The 25,025-nt window shown below is 42.5% G+C and overlaps 1 protein-coding gene across 1 annotated transcript in view; it reads left to right on the forward strand.

The window, feature by feature from the left end:
* Xrcc5 (X-ray repair cross complementing 5) overlaps positions 1–25,025 on the forward strand; it is a 91,428-nt gene that overhangs the window by 46,499 nt on the left and 19,904 nt on the right. Inside the window, exons 15-16 of the mRNA XM_021156574.3 lie at positions 343–436; positions 2,868–2,937. Of these exons, the coding sequence (XP_021012233.1) occupies positions 343–436; positions 2,868–2,937 (164 nt within the window). The remainder of the gene's footprint in view (positions 1–342; positions 437–2,867; positions 2,938–25,025) is intronic.

Here is a 25,025-nt window from a genome sequence, read left to right on the forward strand (position 1 = left end):
CGGCGCTCACCCATGTACATGAAAGGCTATAGCTCTGGATTCTGAGATGGGGACCAAGAAGACGCCTGAGGGACAGATGAACTTCTTACTTAACATTCAGCTTTGGATGTAGCTGCTGCTGCCGCCTTCTGTATTGCTGCAAAGCAAAACGCACATTACTCCAAGGCCTCCTGTCAGGGCCCCAGGGCAGAGAGAAGGCACCCGCTATTTGGATAGAATGTCTGTTATGCGTCTTTACTTTTGATGCTTCGAAGATAACGCTGTACTTTTCACATACAATATCTTAGCGATTGCATTTTTATTTTGTTGTAAAGGGTAAACACCTGTTTCTTTCCCCTCTAGTCATGAAGAGGGGCCTGCTGCTAAAAAATATAAGACTGAGAAAGAAGAAGGTCACATCAGCATCTCCAGCCTGGCAGAAGGGAACATCACCAAGGTAAACTGAGCTTTTCCAGTGTCCCTCTCTCCCTCCACAGGAAGGCCAAGGTTTGGGCTTGATGAGTCTGCTGACATACCACTCTGTCTGGTCCTCTCTGTATGTGAACCATATAGGCCAATCCCACGTTCTTCCTTTCTTCCCAGAAGTAATTAATAATAGTGAATGACATATAGAATCATGTGTTGGATTCTAGTAAGCAGATCTCTGAATAAGATGTAGACCACAGAATGCCTTCATTTTGCATTTTCTGTTGGGTCAAGATGATAGGATTAAGTGGAGACAGTTAATGATATGAGTCTTATTCCCCAATTGTATAAAATTGAAGTAAGTATATCTTTCCTGACTTCTAATGTAACGCTTCAGAGGCTGCAGAGATGGCTCTGATAGTTGAGAGCACCCAAGTTCAGTCCCCAGCACCCACATGGGGTGGCTCACAGCCTCCTGCATCTCCAGCTCCAGGGAATCCAACACTTACAGAGAGAATCTCTTATGGACTGTGTGGAAGCATCGCCTGTCAATAAAAAGCTGATGGCGTATTAACTGAGGCAGGAACTAGAAGGCGGAATGTTTGGTAGAGAGAGGGAGAATTCAGGGAAAGAGTCAGGAACAGGAGATTTCCCTTGGACTGCAGGGAGATGAGCGGATGAAAAGCAGGAGAGGTAACCAAGAAGAGGGCCACATGGCAGACACAGACTAAAATAAACAGGTTATATAAGTTATAAACTAGTCAAAGAATAAGCCCAAGCACTGTAATGAATAATTAACTCTCAGAGTTGTTATTGTAGGAACAAAGAGGCTGGGCAAAAAAAAGCTCATGGCTACAAACTCCTCTGGCTTTCTCTGGTACCTGCACTTATATGCACAAGCTCACACAAAGTTACACATGTGTAATTTAAAAATATTAAAAAATAAATCTAAAAACACAAACCCCCAAAAACCCCTTCGAAACAGAATTTGACTAGGACTTTCCAAATCAGATTGCCTTTGATGTGGAGAGACTCATTTAAAGAGAAGGTTTTTGGAACCTGAGTGTATTACCTTCTTATGTGCAGCCTTTCCCTGTTAGCAAAGTCAAATAGAAATATCTCAGAACAATTGCAAGTCTCAACAGTGGATTGGATGTGATGGGCATCTTCTGTAGTATTGAGAAGTCAAGATGCCATGCTGAAGCGGTACACTCTCTTGTAAAGTTTACTGACACTCACGGGAACCCTTTGTCCTCTCCTCTCCGAGCTAAGTGCTGCAGAGGCTGGGTTAGGGTGGAGACTGATTTGGATTAAAGATCAGAAAGTGTGACAAAGAGTTGTATTGCTTTAGATCTGTGTATATGATCTGGTTTTTCAGAGGATTTGTTCTGTATGGACATCTTTATGTGTTCTACCAAAATTTCAGTGCCAAAGGTCCAGTAGCAGTACCTCCCCCACTCCCTGTGGGGAAAACAAACAAAACAAGCAAACTATAGTTTAGTAGGTCAAACATTTGGCTGCTGCTGCTAATGTCATCCTAAGGAGAAATGTATTTAGCATGACCTCACACAACATGTCTGCCCTTTCCTAACTGGTTTGGTATCCGAATGTACAGGTGGTCTTTACCACATAAAACCTTCAAGTTGGGCTGGCTAGTGGCTTGGATTGTAGTACTTTTGACTCTTCTGGAGACAAGTCACCTTGAATGATGAAAGTCAAGTGAAAAGAGACAGAGCAACCAAGTAACTGCTTGAATTTTCCAGGTTTTATTTTAGTTCATGTTTTTATATGTGTACATGTGTGCATACATACACATACGCACGCTCCATGTAGAAATAAGACAACTTGGAAGAATTGATTTTCTCTTTCTATCCTGTGGATGCTCTGAGTTCAGTCTTGCCCACCCCTGAACCTTCTAGCTTTTAAGAGAGTCCTGGAAATCAAAATGATAGAAAGGTCTTCCTTTTTGTCTTTAAGAGCACACTTACTATTTTAACCCATCTATCTTACCTAAGGTTTGATGGTTAGTTTTAACTATCAACATAATCTAGAATCATCTGGGAATTGAGTCACAGTGAGCAACTATCTAGACCAGGTTGGCCTATGGGCTTGTCTGTGGAGTATTATCTTGCTTACATTAATAGAGGTGGGAAGACCTGCCCACCATAGGTGGCACCATGCCCCAGAAGGGGATTCTGCAGTTCAGAAGATTGGATACCACCATGCACACACTCATTCATTGCTCTTTTCCTGTGATGGATGTGGTATGAACAGATATCTTCATGCTTCTCCCACTGTGACTTCCCTGCTACGACGGACTGTAACCCAGAACTGTGAGTAAAATAAACCCTTTCTCCTGGAAGCTCGGCGTTTTACCACAGCGACAGGAATGGAATTAAGATGTAGGATATTGCCAAAATGTGAAGTGACCTGCAAGTGTGTGACCTGTGGGTCTGTTCTAGGTTGGAAGTGTGAATCCTGTTGAAAACTTCCGTTTCCTAGTAAAACAGAAGATTGCCAGCTTTGAGGAAGGTAAGAGGCATGCCACTCACTTGGGTTTAAGAGAAGGTAGATAGTCTAATTGACATAAGGTTTGGATTCGGAGCTGAGGTGCTCTGCTGCAATGGTTTCTCAACAGTGGTCTTCATGGGGTGATCTGTGCTGCTTGCCAGGGCTTACTGAGTTACAGTGGGGTGGGGGTGGTCAGCACAGCACAGATTGGGCAGAGATGAGACTATAGGGCCAGTCTGCCTATTGCAGAAGCTTTGGATCAGAACTGTGGAACGTTTGTTTCCACCTCCTTGAAGTTCTTTGGTGTCCTGAGTGAGGTAGAACCTGTCTTTCTATCTTTTGAAATATGATTCTTGCACCAGGCCCCACCTTTACAGTCTCAGAAGGATGTTGCTGCTGCTTCTAGGCTGGATTCTTCTCATTGGCCTTGTCCTCATCTTTCCTTAACACATAGTACTGGGAACTCTATTCAGGTTGTGGCTAATATCAAAATAGTTTACAGAGATAAATGAATGAATGACCTGTTATGTTCACATGATTACATTATTGCTCATGAAATTTACTCTTAGAAAGGCAGCAAATAGTAGTTAGTAAACCTGTAGGTTGGTTGGTTTTCTTTTCTTTTGTTTGTTTGAGCCAGGGTTTTTCTGTGTAGCCCTGGCTGCTCTGGAACTTGATCAGGCTGGCCTCAAGCTCAGAGATCGGCCTCCCTCTGCCTCTGCCTCCCAAGTGCTAGGAAGAAAGGTGTGTGCCACCGTGGCCAGCAGTTTTTATATTCCTTCTGGACATGCAGTTTTGCCCCCAGAGTCAGGTTGGTTATGAGTCGCCTTATCTATGTGTGTCTCTCTTCATGTATGCCTAGAAATCTCTCCTCCAACATGGCAGCTATTTAGTGCAAAACTGAATCTTAGGTACTACTCCTCCCTACCTAGCACAGGTGTGTAGTCCGGGGTCTGACAGGACAGCTGGACTGGCTCTGTTATTGTCCAGAGACAAGCATAATGCACAAAGCTCAGAAGGCACCAACAGTTCCCAGGTCAGGTCCCATTGGTGGGCACACCAGAGGCCAAGTGCATGGTCCTTTCCTGAGAATGACCAGCCTGTGGTCTGATGATCTGAGGACAGAAGGGGGTCTGTGTATGTTCTGTGTTTGAGACAGAGGAAGAGGCTTTTGTATTGTTAAATATTACTATGTAGGAAAAAAGCCTTTGAGTTGTAAGACAAAAGAAAACTTCATCTAAACTGGGCCTAGTGGCCCATGCCTTTAATCCCATCAATTGGAGGACAGAGGCAAATGGATCTCTGAGCTTGAGGCCAGCCTGGTCTACAGAGATAGTTCCAGGACAGCCAAAGCTACACAGAGAAACCCTGGTTCAAACAAACAAACAAACAAACAAACAAACAAACAAACAAACAAACAAACATTCCCTAAAGCCAGAGACTGAACATCCCTTCATCTAAACAGAAGGAAATCTAGAAGTCTGGGCACAGTTTCAGGAGGAGTGGCAGAACAGTGCCTTAGACATCATCTGTCACTGGGTGTGGGTCCCAGGGCTTGGCAGGCAGAGGCAGGAAGATTGCTATCTCCTTTTTTTTTTTTTTTTTTTTTTTTCATGCATTGACATCATCAGTAGGCAAGGGACTTTTTTTTTTTTTTTTTTTTTTTTTTTTGGTTTTTCGAGACAGGGTTTCTCTGTGTAGTCCCGGCTGTCCTGGAACTCACTCTGTAGCCCAGGCTGGCCTTGAACTCAGAAATCCGCCTGCCTCTGCCTCCCGAGTGCTGGGATTAAAGGCCTGTGCCACCACGCCCGGCGCAAGGGACTTTTAGAATGACTTTGTGTTTGGAGGCCAGATAAATTAGAGGACCGCGTTGTTGGTGGTGGTGTGTGTGTGTGTGTAAAAGTGTTTTTTTTAAGACAGGGTCTCAGTGTGTAATCCTCTGTGGCCTAGAACTCACTCTGTAGACCAGGTTGGCCTCTGCCTCCCAAGAACCTGTATTAAAAGGAGTGAGCCAGGCCGGGCGTGGTGGCACACGCCTTTAATCCCAGCACTCGGGAGGCAGAGGCAGGCGGATTTCTGAGTTCGAGGCCAGCCTGTTCTACAGAGTGAGTTCCAGGACAGCCAGGGCTACACAGAGAAACCCTGTCTTGAAAAAGCAAAAAAAAAAAAAAAAGGAGTGAGCCAACACTTCTGGCATGTTAAAGAAAGATTTAAATCTTAGGTTTTAATTGCTTATTTTCTGGTCAGTCAGTGTCCAGTGCTGTCCTCTGGAGGTGGCTGGTCTTCCAGATTCCTGTGGGATGGTCTGTCTCTTCAGGGACTAAATATGGCTATGCTCACCACTGTGTGGCACCTCCTAGTCATTTGCTGTCTACTGTGTACAGAACGTTGGGCTAGCCTTTATCCTAGCACTACTGTGTACAGAACGTTGGGCTAGCATTTATCCTAGCACTACTGTGTACAGAACGTTGGGCTAGCCTTTATCCTAGCACTACTGTGTACAGAACGTTGGGCTAGCCTTTATCCTAGCACTACTGTGTACAGAACGTTGGGCTAGCCTTTATCCTAGCACTACTGTGTACAGAACGTTGGGCTAGCCTTTATCCTAGCACTCACTATCCTAGTATAGCTGGCACAGCAGTCCTGCAGTCACGTTGAGAAAATGGAGAAACTGTTAGAACTTTAGAGGGGTGTTTGAGAGGGCCATTTTTATTCAGGAAACACTTGGGTGGGTGTTGAGAGCAGAAAGTGAATCCTTGTCCCTAGGCTTGGACATCAGTCATTGTAAGGCTTCAGAAGGGAAATGCATAGCTGCTTAGAAAGTAGAAATCCTGGGGCTAGAGTGGGCTCAGTGGTTAAGAGCACCAACTGCTCTTCCAGAGGTCCTGAGTTCAGTTCCCAGCAACCACATGGTGGCTCACAACCATCTGTAATGGGATCCAATGCCCTCTTCTGGTGTGTCTGAAGACAGCTACAGTGTACTCACATATATGAAATAAATATATAATCAAATAAACAAGTAAATAAAGGAATTAAAAAAAGAAGGTAGCAATCCCAGAGCTGGGCCTAGAGAGGAGGGGTGAGGAGGGCTGAGAGGAGGTGAGAGGAAGGGAGAGTGAGTGAATTAACCATGGGCATGTCTGTGGTTTTCACCACGGGTTCCCATATGATAACCACAAAACCAAGATGGTCGAAACTATGGCTGGCACTGCCCAGTTTATGTGCTATACTGGGTGACACTGGTGAAGGGGAAGTTGGTGTCTGGAATTACTTCCACCCAGGCACAGGTGTTCTCAGAGTACAGAAGACCAAAGTTTGATGAGCACATGAGAAAGAACCTTCCAGAGACTCTCTTCCATCTTAGGAAAACATGATTCTGTTGAGCCACAGCAATAAGGTTTTGAATCAGTCTTAGGCATTAACAAGGCAAACAGACCACATGGCATATAGGTTATAAGAGGTATGGTTATATTCATTTTGCTGATGAAAAACAATATTACATTGGAAGAGATAGACCTAAAAATCACACAGGGGGTTGAACATAAGCCTCATTCACATACTGGATTTCCCTATTTTGCCAGATTGTTTCCCTATTTTCCTACATTTAATTTTAAAAGTTGCGTTTAATTTGTTCGTGTGCACGTATGCACGTATGCGTTCATGCATGTGTGTGTATGTGTGTGTGTGTGTGTGTGTGTGTGCCAGAAGACAACTTGCAGCAGTTGGTTTTCTCCTTCTGTCATGTGGGTTTCCAGAATCCAACTGAGGTCATCAGGCTTGGCATCGAGCAGCTTTACCCACTACACTATTTTGGTGGCCCCTTTTCCTACTTCCTACATAATGTCACATATCTAAAGCCACGAGTCTGTGGTGGGCCTTTTGATCAGGATGTTCTTTTACTTTGGATGTGACCTTGCCAGTGTTGTGACAGTGGATGTCCTCTGTACTTCCACCTAGGGTGTGGTGAATCACAGCTCCCCATGGCTGTCACCAGACTAGATCTGCCCAGATTGTTAACTAGCGCTTTGTGACTCCTCTTTCACACGCTTGCTTCCTCCTGTAAGTTTTGTCTGTTCATCTCTCGATTGCTTTTGTTCTTCTGCTTGGATATCTCTCTCCCAAGACTCTGTGATCCAGGACTTGCATTTCCTTGCCTAGGAAAGTGTACTGAATCCAGAATTGAAGCACCCTCCTTGGTCGTGATCCCTGCAAGAGACCTCTGTCTGGACGAAGGGAGCAGGAAGTCCTTCCCATTCTTTAATTGATTGGACAGAAGTTTAACTAATAGTAGATTGTTGGTAATATTAGGTAGAACTGACCATAATTCAGGAGTCCTTCCTTTCTGTCCTGTGTACTTGCAGCATAGATCCACCGAGACCGTGGTCATGCCATCTCCTGATGGTTAGTAGTCCACAGTAGATGGCTACACATTTCCTTATCTTCTGTTTTTCAATGTGGGGATGATGATTCATGTTCTAATCGTGTTGGTAGTTTCCTGGCTGCTGGGCCTTCTGGGAGCTGTGGTTGATGCTTTCTCAGGTGGCTTTCTAGTGAGTTCCTTCTTCCCTGTTCCCCCTGCCAGTCTCACCACAGTTTTACAATGGAGAAGTTGTTTAACCATGACTGCATACATAATAGCATCCTTCAGTTGTGAAAGTCAGCTCATTTCCCTGTTGATTCGCGCTGTTCATAAGGGGGCTGCTATCACCTATGGTTTATTTAGTACCTCTGGGGCTCCTCAAATCAAATCTTCCCACTTGTGTGAATGTCTTTTTCAACCCAGCCATTAGGAGGGCTGCTGAAGAGAAAGCAGATTTCTAACACCTTCTCTACTCTACTTAAAAAGAATGCTGACCTGGTCTGAGGGTAGACAGCCAGACAGAGGAGAAACAATAGCTACACAGCTCTAGACATTTCCCAGTTCCCATGTGACTGAGATATGTCTGAACTGATAAATTCCACCTGAATATGGGATGTTAGATAGAAGAGCTAGGCTCTTCCTGTCAGAAAAGAAGGACACGTGGAGACAGCTAGTAGGATAGAACAGAACTTACTTAGTAATGAGGCGACTTTCTCATTCCTGGATCTGGCTTTTGCCACGTAGATTATAGGATGATGTGTTTTATGTTACACTTCTGTGCAGTGACAGGAACGGGAACTCTAGTCCACCAAATTGAATTTTTATGGACACGACTGGCATAAAAGAAAGTGTCGTGGCATTCCAGGTGGAAATGGTACAGATCCCGTCCTCTGCAGTTCATCTGACGCTGACTTTATGTGTAAGTGAGGAGCGATGCACCGTGCCCATTTGATAGAAGATACCCAGTTTCTTCTGTAGCCTCCAAAACTTTTCTCAATCCCCTCCCCTTTCCTTCAGTTTCTTAAGATCGAATCGCATCCTCAGGTCTCTGTGTCCCCCTTCCTCACTGCCTTCTTTGTATGTTTTCCTTAAAAAAACATAAAAAACATTCTCTTAAATTTAAGAGATGCTTTCTAAAGTTCACTGTTCCCAAGTTCTTCTGGCACTAGGTTACGTATGCCGTAATTGAATGGTAATGAAGTTATATTATCCATCAAAGCTCAGTAGATATATTTTTCCATTCTGTTTTTGTATGCTATTGCTCTGTTTCATTTTTACAGAAACTTATTTATATAAGTATGTTATTTTTTGGCCATGAGTCAATTATGAACTGTGGCTCTTTGAGCCTTGTGATCTAGAATCAATCTCTCTCTCTCTCTCTCTTTCTTTCTCTCTCTCCCCCCTTTTTGTAGTTTGTCCGGATGTATATAATTTTGACTATGAATTAGATAATCTTTTGAAGCTTTGTGCAGATAAAGATTAGATTATCTTGTCAACTTAAAAAAGTGCTGCTAAATATCTTGAACATCTTAAAAGAAGATACTAAATATGGCGACTACTTGTAAACATCTTTAGACCCATAATTTTTTTTTAAAGTTTGACATACTTTTTTATTCCTTCCCCAGAATAGCTCTGATGCATGTAGTCATGAGGGAGAGAATACACAATTGCCAGTTCTTGGTGTTAGACTATAATTCATATTTTTTATTAAATATTTTTACTTGCTTCTTTTTTGACTTGATTTAAATTGTTTAGTCTTCGAACTTGAGGATCAGGCTTATTTCATGCATCATTTATCAGGACAGGTCATCTTACTCGAACATAAAAGACTATGTGGACTCCTGAAGGACTTGCAGAAGAGGTGTGTTACTATTTGACACGGTAATTACACATCAGTGGCCCTTGGAGTCATCTTCCACTTGGGTGGATTGAGGCCCAGAACAATCTGGAGGGCTTATACATATTACTGCAAATGTGTAAAAGACACTGTATCCAGTTCCAGAGAGGCAGTTCATGGCCTCCGTAACTTAAATTGGCACACAACATTACCCTGAAGTATACATTTTAGTGTAATAAAACTTATCAGCCAAATCATTAAAATGAAATGTGAACTAAAGATGAAAAGAGAAACTAGAAATGGCATTGTATGGAAACTAGAGATTACCGTGTACAAGTTAACTATCATGAGAGTCTTTTGAGGAGCTCAAACCATGGCTTAGTTGCTTAGGTGCACCGTGCAAGCATGAGGACCAGAGTTTAGATTCTTAGCTCTCACATAAAATAGCCCAGGCATGATGGTGGATGCTCATAACTCTCTGGGGAGGAGAGTCAGGTGGTGCTTGGAGTTCATTGGCTGGCTAGCCTAGCCAAATTGGTGAGAGTTCTGTGAGAGGAAGGCTGGCAAGATGGTTCAGTGTGTAAATGTTCTTACTGTGTAAACCTGGTCTCTGGGACCCACATAAGATGGGAGGGAACCCCACCTCTCTGTCTCTCTGTCCCTGTCTCTCTCTCTCTGTCTGTCTCTCTCTCTCTCTCACACACACACATACACACACATTCTCTTTCTATCATAATGCTAATAATAAATTTTAAAAACTAAGGTGGAAAATGAAGAAGGCATTTTAATGTTGACCTCTGGTCTCTACATGATAGTGCTCATACACACACATGTGTGCCTGTAGGGGAGCCCTGCAAATTAAGGCTGAATAAGGTTGATGTCTACTGTGACCACATTGCTCCTCTGAGTTCAACACAGAATTAACAGCAGGGCTTCCCCTTCTCTGGCCTTGTGTTGGGAGCCCGACCTCCCACACCCTCAACCTGGGGAAGGTTGAATAGTCCTTGGCAGACCTACAAGGCTTGGATGGTTTGTTTCCCCATGCAGAGCCATAAAGAGGCTCGCTCGAAACTTGATGGATAAGTCCTCCCCTCCCCGCAGTGTGAAAGACACCTTTTCCTCCGGGTGAAAATATGAATTAACATTTTTGAGATTTATTTTTATGTATATATACATTTTGCATACATGCATATCTGTGCATCATGGGTACAGCATCTGTGAAGGTCCTGACAGGAGAAGCCATCAGATCCCCTGATACTGGAGTTACAGGAAGTAGTGAGCTGCCACATGGGTGATGGGAGTTGAACATAGGTCCTCTGGAAGAACAATCAGTGCTTTTATACTTGAGCCATCTTTCCAGTTTCCAAAGTGTAGAACTTTGTCTTTCCTGCATCAGATAGTTAGAAGAGGCCAGTATCTATACAGACATTTCCTTCTACATACTAAACCACCAGCTTGCATTGGTGACGTCTGCCATCAAGGAGACAGGGCACAACACTCATAGGTGGGCTCTGTGGAAATGCAGAGTTTGTAGGTACTTAGGAGGAAAGGGCGATGCCATTCAGCCTGCCGCCTGAGTTTGTACTTGCACGCGGTACGATTTACAAGGCAGAAAGCAGTAAAGTGCTTACTCATTTCAGTTTGCTTCCCCCCACTCCACTGTCTATAGATTCTGGGTCTTCTTTGCATGGTAGATCGTTGGCCTTGCAGACTGTTGCGCTTGGTGCTTGAATTGGGCTGTCTTAAAGATTGCTTCTCAGGCCCAGCTGGTGGAAAAAAAAACCTGATTTCTGATTGTGCTGATGTGCAAACTACTTTAATCAATGACTTAAAGTGACTGCTAGTGGCAAACAACAGAAGCTCTTAACCAATTAAGATGTTTAGGAAAGGATGTTAGACTTTTGTTAAAATGGGCACTAATCAGCTGAAATGTGTTGAGAGGAGCCGAGAAGCAGCTTGGAGTCTCACTTAAATGTAATAAAAGCAGTCCTCTTCTTTCAGATTGCAAGCCCAAGGCCAAAAATACGCTGATGCAGGAAGAGGTGGCAAGTATGATCCAGACAGTCAGTCCTCTTGGGCCATGCTCCATGGGACTTGAAACTAAAAATGGCACATGCTTGCTTCCTGGGCCAGCAGTGGGGAAGGCGTTTGATTCACGCACAGAAGAGTTTAGCAGAGATTAGGAATGGTGTCAGCAGAGATGGCTATAGAAATGAGCTTCTATTGGAACAAAGGCCATTCTTCCTGTTCTGTCATTTCCTGTAGTCTTTTGTATACATCGGGGCTGGTTTTCCAGCTGAGCCTCGGTGGCTGTTCCCTAGGAGAAATGCCCAGTATTTCCCCACTGAGGTTTGGCTCCGGAAGTCTGCTGTGTAGGTTGTAGCCACTGTTGGTGCCAGCTCTCTACAGCTGTTTTGAAGGAAATGTTTGTGCTGTGAGGTCTCCCTGTAAGTGTGTTTTAGGGGAGCTTTTATGATTTCGTAGAGCTTTTCTGTCACTCTATGGAAAAAATGTTTTCTTTCCCCTAGAAGCTCCTCATGCCTGCCTGGAGTCAGTTCTTGCTTCTCATCCTACCGTGAGCAAATACTTTCTGTCTGAAGTGAAGCCCACTTCTAGAAAAATCTGGTGGAATCGTTCACTGGCAGTGTTTTGCCTCCAGCTTTTGACTGATGGTGTTTCGAGGTAGTCTGCATTAGTGTATAGCCGAACTTGACCCCTGTGTGTCAGCAGATTGCTTATTCCTCAGCAGCGCAAGTACAGAGTACCTTTGACCTGCTTAGCTCTTCAGGAGCACCACCTCATGTTCATCCATGATGGACACGTGCATTGTTTCAGGTTGTGCTGCTCTGACATTTGTATGCAAGGGTGCTTTGCATGTGTTGAACTTTCTGAAAAAAATTTAAAATGTATTATTATTATTGTTGTTACTAATTTGTGTGTGTGTTTGTATGGATGTGTGCATGTGCATGTTCATGTGTGTGTCTGTGCACTCCTTTGCATGTGTGTACAAATGCTTGTGGACTTGCCTCATGCCCCGTATGGAGGTCAAAGGAGGCTGTTCTTTTTCTTCCACAGTGGGTTCCAGGGATTAACCCAAGTTATCAGGCAGTTCCACCCCATGAGCTGTCTTACTGATCCCATTTTAACTTTCCAGAAGCAGCCACATTCTTAAAAAGAAGCCTATCATACAAACACACAGCGTTTCTGTTGAGATTTGATAACCTGTGTTATCTTCTATTTCGATATTTCATTATGTTTTAAAGTACAGTTGTTTGTAAACTATTCGTGTGTCTTGTGTGTATGTGTGTATGTGTGTGTGTGTATGAATGAATTGACATTCCAAGTTTTTGATGACTTTTAACCAGTTTTATCATATTGAGATACAGAGATATGTGTGTTCTGGTTAAGTTACTTATCAAATGTGATTCGCAAATATGTTGTCTGTGATTTGCCTTTTTAAAAAGTTGCTCTTAATTATGTAAGTGTGTGTGTGTTATGTGTGTGCCACATGTGTGTGGACGCCCACAGAAGCTTTGGCTCTTGAGCCACAGTCACGGGGAGTTGCGAGCCACCTGATGAGAGTGAACTTGGGCCCTGGGGAAGAGCTGTATGCTCAGGAGCAGGCTTTCAGGTCAGGTCCACCTCAGATCTCCAGGGCCTGTGTCCCAAGGGGCCCGTATCTTCCTTCAGGGACTTACTTTCAACCAAGGGCTGTGTCAGTATTCACCTTGGTTTTAAATTCTAGGCCTCTCACTGGTTTGGAGCTCAGTATGTAACCTGGGCTGCTGGTCTTTTCTTACATAGGCCTTTACAGCCAGACATCCAAACTGGGCAGTTCTTCAGCCGTACATCCTAAATAGTGTGTTGTGAACTTAGTTTTTAACATTTTCCGGTATCTTTCATGATTTTTTTTTTTTGTTTGTTTGTTTGTTTTGAGACAGGCTTTCTCTGTGTAGCCCTGGCTGTCCTAGAACTCACTTTGTAGACCAGGCTGGCCTCGAACCCAGAAATCCGCTTGCCTCTGCCTCCCAAGTGCTGGGATTAAAGGCTTGCGCCACCACCACCCGGCTCCCCTGGGTTATTTTGAAACATTTGTTTTATTTGTTTAGTTTTGCCTTTTGAGTTAGGGTCTCATTATGTAGTTCAGGCTGCCCTTGAACCTACAATATCCTGTACACCAGTCTGGCCTTGAACTCATTTCTTTTTCCCTTAGCCTCCCAGGTTCTGGAATTACAGACATGTGCCACTATGCCAAGCAATAAATGTATTATGAATTTTTCAAATATTGAGAACTTTCCAACTCACTGTTGGTTTTGAATTGAATTCTGCTATGATTAAAAAGCATTAGGAATAGTGTGGAGCCCTTTTCTGAGACCTTTTATGGCTTACCACATAGTTTCCTCTGACATGTTCCCTGTGGTCTAACAAGGCGAGTGCATTCTGCTACCCTTAGCTGAAGGGTTCAGGAGTGTTAGTGTGGCTGATCATTTGTTCTGATGCATGTCTTTGTTGATTTTTTATCTAGTGCTGGGTATTGAAAGTTATTCACCTCGAGAGCTTTTGAGCTAGTGAGACCTTTGTAATCTTCGTCACTTACAGAGGTGAATTTCTACATGGCACCAAAAAGAAAACCTGGTCACAAGGTATCGTAGTTTTAGAAAAATGAACTCAGATACATTTGTTGCAAGATTAAACTTGTTTTTAGAACCTCTACCTTTCAAAAAGAATTTGTTCATATCATTAAAAGGTAAGGATATTCAAGGTAGGAAATATTATATAGATTTCAGAATTTCTTAGAGCATAAAGGTCATTCCTTGTGAGACACAAGCAGAATTTTAATGACAGTAGATGCTTTAGTATGTCGGGTCTTACATCAGTGTTTATAATTGGCAGAATTGTTGGTTTGTAACTCCTTTCATCTGGACTTTCTTTTATGCCACTTTTTTTTAAAATATATTTTTTATTACATATTTTCCTCAATTACATTTCCAATGCTATCCCAAAAGTCCCCCATACCCTCCCCCCCACTCCCCTATCCACCCATTCCCACTTTTTGGCCCTGGCGTTCCCCTGTACTGGGGCATATAAAGCTTGCGTGTCCAATGGGCCTCTCTTTCCAGTGATGGCCGACTAGGCCATCTTTTGATACATATGCAGCTAGAGTCAAGAGCTCCGGGGTACTGGTTAGTTCATAATGTTGTTGCACCTACAGGGTTGCAGATCTCTTTAGCTCCTTGGATACTTTCTCTAGCTCCTCCATTGGGGGCCCTGTGATCCATTCAATAGCTGACTGTGAGCATCTACTTCTGTATTTGCTAGGCCCCCGCCTAGTCTCACAAGAGACAGCTATATCAGGGTCCTTTCAGCAAATGCTTGCTAGTGTATGCAATGGTGTCATCATTTGGAGGCTAATTATGGGATGGATCCCTGGATATTTATGCCACTTTTATTAAGCTCATGTTTACTCTTTCATCTTATGTACTGAAAAGAAAATGCATATGGAATAATCTAGGATATATTATTTCATAATTTGTTCCATTTCTTTTTTTCAATATATTTAAAAATGTTTATTAAAATTTTTTACACATGTGTGTAAAAATATATATTTATGTGTGAATGTGTATACACACACACACATATATATTAATGTGTGTGTATGTGTGTGAATGCCATGTGTGTATAAGTAGGTACCTGCAGTGAGCAGTTAAAGAGGGTCAGATCCTGGAGCTGGAGTTTTAGACAGTTGTGAGCTGCCATATGGGTGCTGGGAGTTGAACCTGTGTCATCTGGAAGAATAGCCAGTGCTCTTAACCATTGAGCCATTTTTCTAGCACCCTAAAATGGATTTTTGAGGGATTGGAGGTGGTTCAGAACCATCTGTAACTGTAGTTCCAGAGTGTCCTACCCTGTCTTCTGACTTTTTTGGGTATGAGGAAGGCACAAGGTGCACATACATATAGGAGGCAAAAGCTTACACACACACACACATACTACCCCAAAAGACAGAAAAGACAACAAAAAATTAATAAAATTATTTTTAAAGTTATTTTTGAATTGATGCTTAAAATAAAAATTGAACATATTAATGAGGTAGTATGATATGTTAAACATTTTTAAAATGACTTTTATTTGTGTAAGTATTTTGTCTGCATGTGAGTTAGAAAATACATACAGGATAATGTAGGCTGCATTACAGCAAGTGTGCCTGGTACCTGAGGGAGAAGGTCATAAGAAGGTGTGGGCTCCCTGGTTTGGAGTTCTAGATAGTTGTAAGACAGTCTCGACTTTGTTGTGAAAGGAACCTCAACTAGAGACTGTCTAGGCTAGGGTGGTTGGTGTGTCTGTGGGGGATTATGTTGATTGTGTTAACTAGGTGGGAAGACTTGCCCACTGTGGGTGGCACCATTCCATTCTGGACTGTGTTAGCGTAGAGAAATCTAGCTAAAGACAAAAATACATTCATTACTTTATTGCTTTCTGCCCTTGAGGGTGGATGTGTAGTGTGACTCACTGTTTCAAGTTCTTGTAGCCTTGACTTCCACACTGAAGAATTGTAACCTGAATTGTGAGCAAAATAAACCTTTTCCCTCTCAAGTTGCTTTTGCCAGGGTAATTTATCACAGCAACAGGAAAAGAAACAAAGGCAGTGTGTCTACTTATAATTACGATCATATTGGACATGTCTCAACCCCTGTGTTGTATATAGTGTCTTACATAGCTCATTCTTTGTGGATTTTCTTAATCCATTAAACATCATTGAAACTGTTTCCATTCTGTAAAATTAAAAGGAGTTGGAAACTGCCTGTTTCCTTAAGTGAATAGCAAGCACCAAATATACAGTGTGTTATTTTAAATTAAAGGAACTCCAAGAAAGCACCTTCATTCCAAGCGGTTTTAGAGGATCAGACCAGTGAGACTTGGATCATTTGTTCATGGACTTAGCAAAGGTTTGTTGAATGTCGTCTGTGAGCCAGTTATAATGGCAAGACATAGATAGCAAACAAAATACTGTATGTGCTCCATAGTGATTTGTACGTAGTAGTTTCCTAGCAATCCTGGAGTGGAGTTAGACAAATTGACTTAAAGCATCAGAGAATGCTTCAAATTCATGGCCGCTTTTTCCATAATTGTTGTTGGGAGTGCATGTATGTATATAAATACAACCTGTTTGGACTGTATACTGATACTCCTACGGATGTTTTTAGGGCTGATCGTTTGGTGTTGGATAACTAGCTGCATGTTATTCCCTGCGGAAGATTGCTTCTTCTATAGCTTCTCTGACATTTTTAGGAGACATAATCTTACAGCCAACTTCCTGTTCCTCTGGCTCTTACAATCTTTCTGCCCCCTCTTCAGGAATGACCCCTGAGTCTTAGGTACAGGAGTTGTAGATGTATTCTTGGATGCTGTTAATAATGTATTGCTCAATTAAAAAAAAAAGAAAAGAAAAGAAAAAACAACGAAGATTGCTGTCACCATGCTGGAGACTGGAAGCCTGGACTCCATGCTTGGCAGAGTTTGTTTCTTCTGAGGACTCGGGGGATCTGTTTAGTGGCTCTGTGGAATTTTTGGTGATTCCTGGCTGTGCTTGGAGCTCTTGCCTTATGATATATTACTGTAGTCTCTGCTTCCATCTAACATGGAATTCGTCATATGTATTTGTGTCTAAATTTGCTGTTGCTTAGTGACCTCTTCTTAATTATGTCTCCAAGGGTCTTATTTCCAAGTAAGGTCACATTGTCAGGTTCTAAATTGGACATGAATTTTGGGAGAAATCTATCCAGCTGATTACAGTATTGTAAAGGGAGATTATACAGAACGATAGGACTGGGCCTTCTGTAGTAAGGGATTCTGTGCTACTGTGCAAAGGGTCGGAGACCTCACTGTTGTGGAAGGAAGAGTCCAGTTAATGCTCAGTGTGTTTGCAGGCAGGAACAACATGCTCCTCTAAAGCAGACCATGCACGGCTCCTCTTCAGGAAAGCCGGTGCGGTCCCTGGAGGACAGAAGGAGAAGGGGTTAGAGCAGTAGCTGGACAGGTATCCCAGAGATCTGGATCTTCAGGAAACCACTGAAGGGTGATGAGCTGGAGCGGATCTGATTGACCTATGACTTATGCCTCCGTGAAAGAGGTAGACATGGCGGAGGCAGGTGATTGAATACTGGGTTAAATCGTCATGGTGCGTGGAGGGGAGGGGGTGGGGGTGGGGTGGGGGAAGCAAGGATTAGTGAGAAGAAGTCTTGATGGGCTTTGAGTGTACAGTTGGCAGTTTTGCTGATCAGGTCTGGGAGGAAGAAGGGTGACTCCCAGTATTTTTCCCTTGAGCTTCTAGAAGGAATTGCCATGGATGAGAGCAAAGTGTCATGTGATGTTGGTTATCAGATCTGGACTTAAATACTTCCGGGGGAAGTGACCACAGAACCGATCTATAGAGCCATGAGACTGGATGTGATCCTTCAGCAGGGAAGATGTTATGTAGTAGAGGGAAGACAGGTGAGCAGTGGCTGAGGAAGGGTCCAAGGGTAGGTCATAAAGGTTGGGTAAGAGGTCCCCCAAAGTACCCTGAACACTTTCTAATGTTCGTGGTGTTGGTGGCACCTTCCCCAAATATGTTTTTGTTATTTTTGTCCCTTTACTGTCTGACTGTTTTAGACCACTTTGGAGTCACTTTTAAGTTCCCTTCATTTCTAAATTCATTCTCTCAGATCTTTCCATCCTAAGTCCTGCTGTGCTATCCCAAGCTATCATTCTTTCACCACTGATCAGATCCAGCATTCTATGTTAGTTATCCATAAAGTTCTTATCTTCAGTCTAGCCCATGAGTTTATACAGATTTAGCTTAGAGTACACAGGTCAGCCCTTTTTAATCATGCACCATGTCTTTGAAATCAGTCCACCATCTAAGACTTCCTGCCATGCTACCTCTCTGACACATCATTCTCATGGTCTCTTCTGCGAAACCTATACTCAAACCGTATTCCCAGTGATCCCTTCCTGACGTGAGCTTTCTTTTCTGTCTATGCTCGCTCATGCTTTTCTATCTGAAAAACAAAACAAAACAAAAACCCATTATCTTTTTTCTTTCCCAGACGTACTCTGAAAATGCCTGTGCTTTCAGAGCCTATAGGTAGTAATGTCTAGTTATTGTTTTCTTATAGTGTATGTAATTCGTTATCTTGGTAATGTAGTTAGTGAGTCCATCACCATTGAGACAAAATGACTAAAATGTTTTCCTCTGATGCCTGCACACCGCCAGCTCATAGTGAGCTACTTTGTTCGTGTTGTTAACTCTAACAGATGAGAGCTTGAAAGGAACAAAAATTTGAATTTTTGAGTTGCACCAGAATTTTTTCTTTCAATCAGTTTCCAAATTCTAAACCTAAGAAAGAAGAAATAGAACATATTAGTTACTTTTCTCACTGCAATGGCACAATTCTTGACAACAGCATCTTGCAGAAGAAATCCTTTATTTTGGCTCACAGTTTGTAGGGAGACTGTCCTTAGTAGTAGGGAAAACATGGCAGCAGGATGTGAGGTAGCTGCTCACACTGCAGCCACAGCCAGGAGTCAGAGAGACTTGAATGCCGGTTCTCTGCTTGTTTTCTCTTATTTTCAGTCTGGGACCCAGTCCATGAGTTGTCACTTATGTCTTAGTCAATGTTCTGTTTCTGTGAAGGAAGAGACACACACTCACTATAGAGGAACTCTTATAGAGGAAAACATTTCACTGGGGGTGGCCTACAGGTTCAGAGCCTTAGTCCATTATCATCATGGTGGGAAACATGGTGGCAGGTAGGCAGACAAGGTGCTGGAGTGGTAGCTAAGAGTTCTACATCTTGATCCCCAGGCAGCAGGAAGAGAAAGAGATACTGGGCTTGGCTTGAGCATTGGAAACCTCAAAGCACACACCCAGTGACACTCTTCCTCTAACAAGGCCACACCTACTCCAACAAGGCCAGACTTCCTAATAGTGCCACTCCCCAGTGACCAAGCATATGAGTCTGTGGGGCGATTCCTGTTCAAACCACCACAACTACTCACATTGAAGGTGGGTCTTCTCTCAGTTAAACTCTGGAAATTCCCTCAAAGATACAACAGAGATATGTTTCCTAGGTGATTCCAAGTCCAGGAGAGTTGGCGAAGAAGATTAACTACCACCTAGAGAAATATAGCTTTTCTGTATTTTGAACTCTAGATATTAAATGTTCTTCATTAAGCAATAGAAAATAATGTAAATGAGAGAAAAAGGAGACGATCTGAGGAGTTCTTAAGGAAAGGGGCTGTATTAACAAAGAGTGTTAGAGGAGTTCTAGAGGATTTATGTAGAATATGGCTTTCTAAAATGCCTGGTAGTGATATTTCAAGAGTGACGCAGATTCTTGATGTGCTGTGTAAACAGTGTGCTGCCTCTGCCTCTGGTGTGCACAGAAGCACCTTTCATTGCTGGCTGCCTGTGTGGAGGCTGACTCATCACTCACTCTGGAGTGTCAACTGATACATGAATTTCAATTTCATTCAATTACCAAGTTTTAATTGGATCCCATTGCCAGATTGGTCTCCTGTTCCAGACTGTCTCCTCTCAGCTATGCTGTTACTATGGCTACTTGGTTCCTTCTGCTTTATCCCTGATGTCATCCCTGCAGTAGTAGATGACATCAACACCTACTCAGGTAGACTCCAGACAGTTACTGCAAAACACTGTCACCTTGCACTCGCATTCTTCTTACTGTCCATCTGGAATAGGAGCAGACCATGGTGGTAAGGCTCTTAATTTCCCTGTATCTCTTTTACTTAGTAACTTTTGCCAAGTGTAAGAGTTCTGGGACCTTAGGAACTTGTGGAAGCCATCTTTCTCTTCCCTTCCTGACTCTCAATGAGCCCAGTGCATTCTTTTTGGAGTATGGCATATACTGTACATAACCATCTAGCGTACAGTTTACATAAATGAGCCAAAAGACATCGCTTGCTTATTTAACGAGAATGTCTTCCTTTGCTTGCTTTCTTATGGTAGCTTGGTGTAGTTTTTTTTTTTTTCTCTCTCTCTCTTCAAATGTATTTCTTTTTTTTGGAGCTGGAGAAGATGAATCATTTCAGAGAGAGAATAATCTTTGTTCTGTATTACAGTGCTATGTTGCTATGTTTCTTGTGTTAATTGATGATCTTTATGCTTTCTGAGAAATGTTCAGTGGGCTTTTAATGTTTAACATATGTGTTTTTAATGAAAAAAAAAAAAAAACAAACCAAAATCATAAGATGCTATGGAGTTCTTCCATTGACCATGGAATTTAAAAATTGCCATCGGCCCTGGAGGAGACCTGGTCTTAAAACCAACTGTTTCAGATGAGGAATACTATCCATCCAGATTCTAAAATGACATGTTGTTATGCCTTTTAACATGTGGTTGAGTTCACAGCCTGCAACCTCACTGGACGTTATTTTTCTAGTTTCTTCTTAGCTCATACTACCATTTTTATTCTACAGGGTAAACTAAGGTTGAGAGGCCTTCAATATCTTCCTTTCTTGTAGCTACAGAAGTAGGACTCACAGTTAACACAAATAAAAACAAAAATAAAACAAGAGAGCTCTCATAGTCCTTAGGAATAGAATCTGACAATAAAGACTTGCATTTACTCTGCTCCCTGCGCCTGCGGTTTTAATTTAACACATCAATGAAAAGACAGCATTTAAAAAGGGAGGGAACACCCAGCAGGACTTACTTTTATTAGTGCAATTTGTAAGAAATTACTGCATTTAATGAGAAAATCGTTAAGCATGAAAAAAACGGGCTGTGATGGAACTTGTGGAGCTTAGAGGGTGAGATTTTAATTGAGTTTTTTACTTATTGGAGAGAGATAGTGATAACGATGTTGTTGTTGTTAATAATAATAATAATAATCTGGGGCTGTACCTCTTCTATGAGGAGGTCAGCACTCTGTATTTAGTTCTGCTCCCCTGCTACCCAGCATGCATAGTGTGATAGTGTTGGGGACCCTTGTGTACCTGTGGACCCTTTTTCTCTTTCTGTGAGGAAGCCACAGCATTGTGCTAACTGGGGGATTAGGAGGCAGAGCCCTGCAGAACAGTTCCTAAGGGGCAAAGGACAAAAGAGGCAAAGGGCGAGTGATGTGTCCCTCACTGCTGCGTGAACAGGCAATTTCAGAGGCCATTTTCAGGCTCATAAACTTTATGCCTTTTTGAAAAGTTCTGTGTCTTTTGATTTCTTTTTCCCCAATGAGAATATTCACTAGAATTTGTAAAAATGGAAGCAAGGAGCACAGACATCCAAGGAAAACTTCTTAGAATCTTAGGTTAAGAAATAAATTGGGGTGGAGCTGGAGAGATGGCTCAGTGGTTAAGAGCACTGGTTGCTCTTCCAGAGGTCCTGAGTTAAGTTCCCAGCAACCACATGGAGGCTGACAACCATCTGTAATGGGATCTGATGCCCTCTTCTGGTGTGTGTGAAGACAGAGACAGTGTACTCATAAATAAAATAAATAAATAAATTAAAAAAAAAAAGAAATAAGAAAGAAAGAAATCAGCCTGTCTTTTGTTGTTTGGGAAAAAGTATTTAAAATACCTTCTTTTTGTACTTAGCTATCCAGTTTGACCCCTGTGAGGACATGGGTCCTATGGGAGTCACTCAGTTGCTTCTAGGACCTCCTGTGTATTTCCACAATCATGTGGTGGTATGGTAACTAATAGTAAAACTAATGGTTTTTAAGTGACTGTTTCTGTAGAGTAAAACTTATTAAATAAAGAAAGCAAACATCTAGTAAAAGTTTCAGATGTGCTGGTGAAGCTTTGTAGCCACTTAATTGGGTTTTGTTGTGTCCCACCTCATTAGAGAGGAAAGAGAAAATGTTGCAAAGGCTGTCTTACTTTATCATTTATATTAAATAATACCTTGTTCATATCCAGTTCTCCTGGAAATATCCAGTTCAAACAAAGGGGTGGTCATTTTTGTCACCTCATGATAAAGGCACACACCAGGTGGCCTGTAGATCTAAACCTCATTCTACCCCTGTACATATTGCATGGTCAAGGCCTGGGAGGCCCAGGTGGCCCCTTGCCAGTTGCCTTTCCCATTCTCCTAGGTCTATAGACTTCTGCAGGGTTCAGTCAAAGGGAAATTGTGACAGAAAAACAGTATGGGGATTGGCGGAAATGTCAGAGTATCTCCTTTCCTGTGATGGGCAGCATCTCTGGTCCTTCATTGCTCTGCCTCCAGTTACCCCATATTCCCTGTTCTTTATGCAACATGGCACACGGTACTAAAGGCTGCTTGCCGTGTGCTGCTTGCTTCTGCCTTACATGGATGGCTTCATAGCTCTTCATCCTGAGAGTAAGGACTGCTTGGGTTACATTTTCTGTGGCAAATATTTAAAGCGAATTCTTTCCTTCTGGCTGATAAACTTGCAAGCTCTACCCACAGCAGCTGATTCATATCCTAGATCAGTGGTTCTCAACCTTCCTAACACTGCCACCCTTTAATACAGTTCCTCATGTTGTGCTGACCCCAAACATAAAATTATTTCGTTGCTACTCCATAACTGTAAATTTGCTACTGTTGTGAATCATAATCTCTGTTTTCTAATGGTCCTAGGTGACCCCTGTGAAAGGGTTGTTTGACCCCCAAAGGGTTTGTGCCACACAGATTTGAGAACTGCTGTCCTAAAGAGAAACAAAAAGGGAGCCATTTTGTGATCATTTTAGCTGCCTGTTGTAAAAATCTACACCACAGACTCCCTTTTATTATTGAGCCCATATCCTTTCCAACTTTCTGGCTTGAAGCAGGGGTTGTAACTTCCATGTCGATTCCATTGGTGGCAGACTCCTTGCCTAGAGTTTTATCTGCTGATGGGCATCACTCATTTTTATTCTGTTAGTGACCTAACTTTATGTTTATTTGATTTAAATGCCTACATTTTTATTGTTGCCTTATAATTTTTAAAAATAAAGATACCATTGTCACTAGGAATATAAATCTGTTTTTACCATTTAAAAATGATTTAACTACTGATATCTGTAAAATGAGCAGTAAGCAGACTTCCCATGAGGCGATGTAGCAGGAAGGGAAATTCAGAAGGGAGACATCCTGAATGATGCTCGGATCCAATAAAGCCATCCAGGATGCTGTCAGGTTGTCATATATGGTATGTGACCAAGGGGAGAGCCTACCACTCCTTTTGCTGTTAGATAAGAAGAAAACCCATAGTTACTTTCTTTCATTTAATTGAAAATATCTTTATAGGTTAGAGGGAGTGGGTAAGGGGCAGGCTAGGTTGTGGCCCCAGATGTCCTGGCCCTTGTTACCATGCACTGAGAAGGAGGATAGTCTGTCGTATAGGACTTGGGGTGGTATTTTGTAGAGGGAAGGTATGCATTTCAGATAAAACAAGAGGAGGAGTCTATCATTTTCCTCTGATGGAACACATCTGGGTCTAGAGGTCCTTTGAGTGTGGCATGGTTGCTTGGCTCGTTTCTCTTATGAACAAGATCTGGACTACTGTATTAAACCCATGTACAGCCTAATCTAGAACAGATATCTTTGAAGCCTCTTTGAGATAAATGATGGCCTGTAGTATCCTAAGGTGGATTCTCCTTCCAGGGGCCATTTTTTATATTTGCTACTAATAAGTGTTGAGTCACTGGCTAATTCTGAAGGACATTTTGGTGCATTATAATTGGATCTGTGACTTAGGGAGAATGGAGACTGTCAGGCTGTCTCTTAGCCCTGTTATTGCTATAGAAGCAGAGAAGCCCCTGGTTATCAGCATCTCCTTCATACAGCAGAACAGGGGAGCCAAAAGCATAAATCAGCTATGAAGAAATACTGGGTTTTCCCAGTCGTTTTTGTTTGTTTTTTGGTTTGGTTTGTTTTTTTTTTTTTTTTTTTCAGTTTACTTTATTAAAGATGGCAGGGAAATGGGCTCTGCCCCCAAATGTTGGAATGGAAGTCTCTTGTCCACCTCTCTTCTAATATTCAATATGTAAAGCGTTATCCACCACAGCTATGCCCTGATGTTAAATGGTTCATTATAGTCAGTGAACCACAAAATTGTCTGGGTAAAGGGGTAGAATTCAGAATCAGGGGCCAGATGCACAGGCGGTCTGACTGCCTGCTTCTAAAGGACAAAAATCCAGCCCTTCGTCTTCATTGGATTGTTGGAAGGTCGGTGTGTTTATCTGCCTGAGTTTCACAACCTCATGGGGGAAAGGACAAGGCAGTCTGACAGACAAAATCCGAATAGGTTTTCTTGGGTTCTGAGAATATCGTTCTCAAATGTAAACGCCTTCATTCTCTGTGTAACTTCTTCACCACATCACCGTTGTGCATGGACAGTCAGCTTTGGTATTTGCTGATTTTATTTGAGTTTGGGTATTTTCTCTGTAAACTGGTCTGTGTCTCTGTCTCTTTAATGCTGGTGAGTGTGAGTGTGTTTGTGAGTGTTGCGGCCTGCCCGCAGTCCACAACACGAACGGTTCAACTGAGAATGGCAGTTCGAACTGAAAAGAGAGGAATCTAGACGGGGCGGAAGAAACAATGGAGCCAAGACAACAAACATTCTGATCAAGGCTCAATTTTACTATTTTCAGACACTCAGTTATAAAGGAAGGGGTAGGGAACCCAATTTCCCGCCAAGTAACTCAGGGTCCAGTAGCAGGACGAACACGTGTGTGCCTCCAGGCAGCAAAGGCAGGGTCCAGCAGTAGGCATGGCAGGACGAATGAGCAGGAAGCTCCACCCTTGAGCAAGCAGGTTCCAGGCTGGGGGAAGGGAGGCCACATCTCCTCCCATTAGTTAACAAAAAGGAAAGGGCTGGTCTGAGGCAGAAAAATTATCTATGCTAAATAGTTCTGCCTGAGTTCTTAGGGCTAAAGAAAAAACCTGTTTCCGTGGGATTCCCTAAC

Source organism: Mus caroli, unplaced genomic scaffold, assembly GCF_978045245.1.
Source record: "Mus caroli unplaced genomic scaffold, Mus_caroli_1 scaffold_1, whole genome shotgun sequence".
Taxonomy (NCBI): domain Eukaryota; kingdom Metazoa; phylum Chordata; class Mammalia; order Rodentia; family Muridae; genus Mus; species Mus caroli.